An 8,049-nucleotide genomic window follows, 5' to 3' on the forward strand; every position below is an offset into this window, starting at 1 on the left:
TTCTATATTAGCAAAAGATCAAGGTGATCGAAGATCGATAACTACCTAATTGTAAAATATTTAAATTTCAAGTTTTTTCAACTTTAAAAATTATATATAAAACTTAAGTTTGTGAATAAGATAGTAAATATATAATACCTAATTAACACGAAATTTTGAGTGGCCAAATTTTAAAAATGTTAATAGTATAAATTGAAAGTTATGGATTAGAATAATATTGGAATGGGTTGCATCAATTGTAATTTAATTCAAGTCAAAGCTATTATAACTCTTTACCTACATAAATTTTTATATTATTTTAATATATTATTTCAACCTGGAATGGGTTGCATCGATGTAATTCAACAGTTGATTAAATACTTATTCAATAAAAAAATCATGACATAACATTGAACTGAATTGTGATTATATATCCTGATTTTATTTTTCATACCCATACTATCATTTATTTCGTGCCACAGTATTTTTTGGCAAAGACTCTACTCTTTTGAAGAACTTCCTACAAGTGATTTAGATTTGTAAGGGTAAAACACTTGATCTTCATTTTTAGAGCATTAGAAAATCCAAAAAAAAGGGTATACATCATTTCATGAGAATGATCTTTGTACGTTCAAATTCCACTAACTCTTATTGATAACATCATTTTGTGATAATTGTATTCAACATTCTCAGTTTTTACTCCACACGTCATTTTGTGACGTACTCTAGCGTTCCAAGAAACCTACATTTCAACGCAAGAAGGGATATGAGCTGGTCTTTGCACTTACGTATACGTGAAAGTGCAAATAATACATAAATAATTTTACGCCCGAATATTGGAATTATCTCTTAAAAAATAAAATTAAATAATCTGTAGAGACATTTTCACCCCTCTTTCTAACTTAATTTATCATAATAATTATGCAAGTTAGAGATTTTTCCTAGGTGAAAGTTGAGATTCAATTAGTCTTTGAGTAAACTAGGATTGTTGGTTCCCATAATCTAGCTTGCGAATAAAGCTGTAAACGAGCTGAGATTTATCAAGTAGTGCATATTCAAAATTGGCTTGTCAGGAAAATTCAAAAGTTCAAACTTGGCTCGAGCTTGTGACAAGCTTAAAAATAGTGTTTGAACTTAAGCTTGTGGGAAAGCCAAAAAGTTTGAGTTTGGTTTAATTAATTAGTCAAGCCAAACTCAAGCTTAATATCAAGCTCAAACTTGAGCTCAAGTCGAGCTTTGAGTCTGAGATCTAAAAAAATTACATTATTAAATGCTTAAATTTCTAAAATTAAGAAGAAGAAAAAAATTGTATACTTACTTTATCATGCATCTAGTCCTACTTATGATTAGCCATTATTCAAATTAAAAATTTACATAATTAAATTCATTCATTCATCATTCCTTATTTACTATTGTTAAGGACATATTTTATGTAATTAGCTAATTCTTTGACAAAACAATCCCAAAAAAAAAAAAAAAAACTCTTTAGCAGTTGTAATAATAAACAATCCCCAGAAAATATTTCTTGCTCATTACAACTTCTTTTTTTTTTTTAGTCATTGCTCTTTAACAACTTGAATGTTTTTCTTGGCGGTGAATAACTGAGTATTTTATTTGGCGAAGAAAAGAATAAATGAATATTTAATAAAACACCCGCACTCACCAACTTAAGCGACGACCAAACCAAACACTACCCCCAGCTCTCTCTTCTCTCTCTCTTCTCTCTCACTCAACGACTATTTCTATGCCACTTCTTGGTTTTGTTCTGATGAGAAAGTGTCAACTTTCTATCCCTACATAAACTAAAACTCTTCATAGTACTCAATCATTCATGCTTTAGCTTTTTAGTACAGCAAGTCTGGTTTTCTCCTTGAAAAGACTTCATACTAATTAAGCAATGGCTTTGGCTTGGACTAGTACAACTTGTTCATATTCATTGACTTCCGGATCATACATACTGCTGGTATTGTTACAACTGGGATTGAATTCCGGGAGCTGTTACGGGTTGGGATCATTTGGATTCGACATTCACCACCGGTTCTCGGATCCAGTTAAGCAAATTCTGGGCTTTGATGGGCTTCCAGAGAAAGGGAGCATGGAGTACTATGTTGCTATGGCTCACCGAGACAGCATAATCCGGGGCCGTCACCTCGCCGCCAGTAACAATCAGTCGCCGGCGCCGCTCACTTTCGCCAATGGAAACGGCACCCTCCTCATCAACAGTTTGGGATAGTATGATCCTTAAGAGTCACTCCTTTTTCTTTCCTTTTTTTTCTTCCTTGGAGTTCTTGTTCCTTTTCTTCTAACTTTGTTTCTTCAAAATGGTGTTGATATTTTCAGTTTGTATTATGCCAATGTTTCTGTGGGGACACCAAGTGTATCATTTTTGGTAGCATTAGACACAGGCAGTGATTTGTTCTGGCTACCATGCGATTGTAACAACAGCACTTGCGTAACCAGTTTACCAACATCATCTGGACAGGTATGTTATTTATTATCTATATATACCTTATTTGCTTGGACTCATGAATTTCTAATCTTTGAATTATATTTTTACTTCAAGTACTACTATCTGGAATCATTTATTGTGTAATTGTGATATCTTTTTCTTCCGAAAACTTTATATATATATATATATATATATTGCATTACAAAGGATATGACAACCAAAGAAGTTAAAAAATGAATAAATTACATACATGACAATTAGAAAAATCCAATATTTCTTAATATAACAAAGTCTAAGATGTCAAGAAATAGTAGTTTCGTGGCATAACTTGCTCTCTTTAAATGGGAGAATCAAATCTCCACTTCCCCATTGTACTATGAATTTTTTTTTTAAAAGGTCTAAGGTATTGGCTTTAAATGGAACGGTTTGTTGAGATTTTCAATATTGTGTGATTAGGCTTCTAAGTTCTAAGGTTTTGGCTTTATTAAATCTAGTTAAAATTGTTGGTAAAAATATAAGACATTAGTCGTTTTATAATTAGCAAAATCAATGATTTAGTCAGAAGAGGTTCTAATTGAGGCATGGAGATCATGTACTCTTTGAGAAGATTTAAGCCATATGCAGTGCTCAAAATCAAAAACCAATAACACAAACCTTTCTCTTCAACTTCTCTCCACCAAGATATAACAACCTAATTGTTTGACAAAGCCTAATCATCATACCTCTACCTCTCCCATGTTAGTGGAATTGACCCATTTCTTGCATCCAACTCTAAAAGCCCTATAAAACCATCAATTATAAATTAGATTAGATTCTTTTCTTATTAATATGTGAATAGGTTACTTACTGAAACAATAACTTCCCACTAGAACTTAATTAACCCGTGAAACTCATACCTTTTTTAATTCAGTCAACCAATTTTTTACCGAAATCAAAATTTCATTTATTCATTTTAATATCAAAATGCACCAACAATTAATCTTTTTGCCAAGCAGGTAGTAAACTTCAACATCTACAGTCCTAATGCATCATCAACAAGCAATAAAGTTTCTTGCAACAGCAGTATCTATTGCGATCCAAATCAATGTCCTTCAACTAATAGCGATTGTGCATATAGCGCTGTGTATCTTTCAAACAACACGTCAACATCTGGGATCTTGGTAGAGGATGTTTTGCACTTAATTACAGATGATGATCAATCAAAAGTTGTAGATGCTCCAATCACTTTAGGGTAGGTTATTTTTCATTGCTTTCCTAGCTACCAAAATCTTTGGAAGAAATATTGTTTCAAGTGAACATCATACTAATTATATATCGTAAGCAATATCATTTCACTACCAAAAAAAAAAAACTGGTTCTATAGTAGTGTTCTTTTCCCAGGGATTTTGAAAACCGTCACTATAGAAGACCTAATAAAGCACTTTTAGGAATTGCCACAATAGGTAGTTTAACGCCGGCATTTTCCAAACCACCGCTATAGGTACTATACTATAGCACTTTAGGAAACTACCACAATATATTAAAAAATTGTTAGTTAAAATGATAAAATTATGGAATAGCTGATATTTTTGTAAATATCAATCATTTGGATGATAAATTTAGAGTTTGGTATGCCGCTTTTCCTCTTCAAATAAGTGTAATCATTGGTGAGGGTTATCAAAGTGTTTTATTGCCTCAGGCTTACTGAAACACCTTAAGGGAGGTAGGTTATGCTCAGGATTATCATGATATCAAACACTTTTAGAGGGCTGGTGATATTACTAGAAAAAAAAAAAAAAAAAAATTAATGTCTTTAGTATGGACACTAAAAAAAATCATCCAGCATTACTTTTTCTTTGATAATTAGGGGTGAGGGGATCTGGTCATTGAAATTGCTTCTTGTGTGTAACCCTTGTGATCTAACCCTTTCATTTTGTTTCAGTTGTGGTAAAAATGAGACTGGTATTTTTCTGAATGGACTTGTACCAAACGGTCTACTTGGGCTTGATCTTGGTAATATATCTGTTCCTAGCACCATAGCAAGAAAAGGGCTAGGTCCAAATTCTTTTTCCATGTGTTTTGGATCTGATGGGATTGGGAGAATAAATTTTGGAGATAATGGCACCTCGGAACAAAAAGAAACATCATTCACTGTTGAGCCCTCACTGTAAGTTGTCATATCTTAACATTGTAAATGTCAATGGCAAAATTATTTAGTTTAATAAGAAGACTATCTTTGACTAGAACCTCATGCTGCTTGCACTAATTTTTTCCTTGTAAACTTGTTACCAGTCCAACTTATAACATTAGCATCACTCAAATAAATGTTGGAGTGAATGTTTCTAAGATGGAGCTCAGTGCAATCTTTGACTCTGGTACATCATTTACACAACTAAAGGACCCAGTTTATACATTTATTTCTAAAACTGTAAGTAATTTCAATGATAGCTTTTAGTTTTATATATCATTGGAACTTCATCTTATGGCAAATTAATTTATGTGATTTATGTTACTTTGCAGTTCAATTCCCAGGTCACAGAAAAGCGACATTCATCCAATTCCCAAATTCCTTTTGAATATTGTTATGAATTGAGGTATTTGGGGAAAACCTATTCTTATTTTGTACTGGCTTTCCCTTTTCAACTCTGTACCACTAATTAGCTCCACTTTAATTGTAGTGCAAATCAAACCTCGTATATGTTCCCTACAATGAATCTGACAATGAAAGGTGGAGAACAGTATTATCTCACTAATCCAACAGAAGTGTTCTCTACAAAGGTGTGTTGTCGCACTTATTAGTGCTTTAAGATCTTATTCTTGTCTATGTTATGCTGAAAATTGATGTTATGGTCTCCAGGGTGGATATGTCTATTGCCTAGCTCTTCTCAAAAGTACAGATATAAACATCATAGGACGTAAGTATTTATCAATAGCTATCCTTATTAGTAACCAGTTGGTCTCGATAAAAGTTTCATTTTCATGTTTTTTGTCATTTTGAAATTTTGTCTTTGTGCATTCATTCCTTCTTAAGGAGACTATCAGACACTGTGAAAACAATTAAAGTTTGGATGCTCTACATAACCTTACTTTATTTGCAACTTTATTTATTATGAATTATGAAGTTGATAAAAAGCAATAAAGCATTTGAATTTTCTTTTTCTTTTTTGGGAGAACAATATTACATAATTTCTAGATTGATGAATGTGATTTCTTGGGGTGGGTAAATTGCAACTTTTTGGTGAACATGTCAGATCTACATATTTCATTCATCTTGTGTCCAATTAATATTAAAATTTCTAAATCATTACTATATTAACCCTTTTAATTAAGTGATCTCATCCTTGTTAAACCAACATTCCCACAATATGGCTAAAAAACATTATGCCAAGAATCCTATCAGCTGTCTCTAACTTAAAAATTATAAGGTTTATATAGTAAGACATTATCAATGGGAGGTTTAAACAACAGGAAGCTAATCATGGTTGGCTCCACTCTATGTTTTAAATCAGAGTTTAGCATGTGCAAAAGAAACCGCAAACATGGTTTTCATATAATCATTGCATCATAGAACAAGCCAATATTATCAACTTCTATTTTGGGAAAACCAACACCTGGACTTCCATGGTCCCTTATGTCATTTACTTGTGTGTCTTAAGAGCATCCACAACAGTGGAGCTATATTTTTAGTTATTTGGCACCACAAAAAAGTTATTTTGTCTATTTTACCTACTCACTTGCTGTAGCAATGGGTCTATTTTAGTTTTCAACACAATAAAATAATATAAATATCACAATAAAATAATACATCCCACTAAAAAAAAAAAAAAAACCACAAATATTCAAACCAGCAATGTGAACACAATTTTTTTTTTTTTTTTTTTTTTACCTTTGAGCTATAATGCACAGCTATTTTTAGCTGTGCACTGTAGCTAAGAAGCCAAATTTTTTGGCTATAGCTCCATTGCTGCAGCTCCAAATAGCTTTTTAGTGGTGCTAAAAATATCTTTTTAGCTTTTTAGCACCACAACTGCAACTGTTCTTGTGTTTAAGTGTCCGTTTGGAACAAGCTCAAAATTTCAGCTTATTTGCAATTTCAACTTATTTTTGCTATTATTCATAAGTTTCACTGCACTTTTTGGTACTATTCATAGGTCTCACTATACTATTTAATTAACTTTTACCTTTATCTATAGTACTTTCAGCAAAAAAAATTTTAATTTTAACTAAATAAGTTGTTCCCAAACAGACACTAATATATTGAGAAATTTCTACTTACAATATGGTTTTATTTATTTCATCCAGAAAACTTCATGACTGGTTATCGCATAGTTTTCAATCGTGATAAGATGATCTTAGGTTGGAAGCCATCTAACTGTGAGTTAATTCAACTTTTTCTTTATATTTAATTTCAATATGCGAGTCAAGTTTTTCTTCTCCTATTGAATTCTTTATGACCATAAAGAGACATGGTGCCCACAGGTTACAATGATTCAAATTCAAACACTTCACCTATCAGCTCATCACACTCTCCTACTACTTCACTTAGCAGTCCATCACTCTCTCCTGCAGCCTCTCCTGCTCTTGTCGTCAATCCAAAAGCCAAAGCTCCATCTAGTCATTCACCCAAGTTGAAGGCTTTTACTTGCACAATCATGATGATTTTTGTTTCATTCTTGGCTATTGTTTGATTATCTTTTTATTTGGCGAGACTTTCTCGACCCTTGTATCATTATTTGTATTGAATTTAATAGTTAACTCAAAAGAAATTGGAACCATCGATAGCTTGCTAATTTTCTTGGCATTTGAGTCTGTTTGGACTAAATGTTTGAAAATTTTATAGTTTCAACAATATTTTTTACGTATAAATTTTTGAGTGTGTCAAATATATAATATTGTTCGATTTTGTTAATTGAATGTGTTGTTTACATCTGCTTATTTATCTTTTTACTAATTACTTTTTGTTGAAAGTATGCTAAATCATATTTGTACTATGAAAAAAATTGAAAAAAAAAATAGACTTTAAAAAATTGTACATAGAAGCTAAAAAATAAACAAATAAAATGAAGGCAAACATTTCCAAATCCAACCTAAACAGGTTTGGCCCAAAACCACACTAGCATGGTGAACCCACTTCATCTCTCTAATTTTTCAACTACTCTACTGTAGGTTTCGGCTTCAATTCTTTGCTTTAATAGTAACTAGTCGCTAACCTGTACGATTCATGAGAAAGTTATATTGTACAAAAATTTAAACAATTGTTTGTTTCTTCCTCTTGTACATTAAAATTCCAGTCTCAAAAATTCATATCTTTGATATGAAACATTAAATTATTAAATGAAAAATATTAATCAAACTTAAATTAAAATTAACAAAAACACAACCCATAAACTTAAATTAAATCCAAACACAAACAAATGAAAAAAAAAAATGTCTCATATTAATACAAACAAAGCATAAACTGAGAATTCTAATAAATGGTTTCAAATTAATACAAATAGAGTATAAATTGGGAATTAAACTGTGCATATACAATCTTATTGCTTATTCTGATATTGTAAAATTGTAAACAACTTTTTTAGACATGTTTACACCCATAGCATCTCAAGTAATGACCTATTGACTATACACGTTTATGCCTTTAT

At 31.6% G+C, this 8,049-nt stretch overlaps 1 protein-coding gene across 1 annotated transcript; it reads left to right on the forward strand.

Annotated features, from left to right (window-relative positions):
- Positions 1-1,677: 1,677 nt before the first annotated feature.
- LOC126690539 (aspartyl protease family protein 1-like) lies at positions 1,678-7,273 on the forward strand. Its single transcript, XM_050385730.1, has 10 exons — positions 1,678-2,211; positions 2,320-2,461; positions 3,424-3,659; positions 4,350-4,574; positions 4,700-4,835; positions 4,928-5,001; positions 5,086-5,185; positions 5,265-5,322; positions 6,710-6,781; positions 6,887-7,273. The coding sequence occupies exons 1-10, from the start codon at positions 1,877-1,879 to the stop codon at positions 7,093-7,095; spliced, it is 1,587 nt and encodes a 528-aa protein (XP_050241687.1). The 5' UTR covers positions 1,678-1,876; the 3' UTR covers positions 7,096-7,273.
- Positions 7,274-8,049: the final 776 nt, after the last annotated feature.

This window comes from Quercus robur, chromosome 6 (genome assembly GCF_932294415.1).
Source record: "Quercus robur chromosome 6, dhQueRobu3.1, whole genome shotgun sequence".
Taxonomy (NCBI): Eukaryota; Viridiplantae; Streptophyta; class Magnoliopsida; order Fagales; family Fagaceae; genus Quercus; species Quercus robur.

Bases quoted from the DNA above. Each gene is read 5' to 3' on its own strand.
- LOC126690539 (XM_050385730.1), top strand. From the start codon at position 1,877: ATGGCTTTGGCTTGGACTAGTACAACTTGTTCATATTCATTGACTTCC. The intron at 4,836-4,927 runs GTAAGTAATTTC...GTTACTTTGCAG, and splicing joins ATACATTTATTTCTAAAACT to TTCAATTCCCAGGTCACAGA. The intron at 5,186-5,264 runs GTGTGTTGTCGC...TATGGTCTCCAG, and splicing joins CAGAAGTGTTCTCTACAAAG to GGTGGATATGTCTATTGCCT.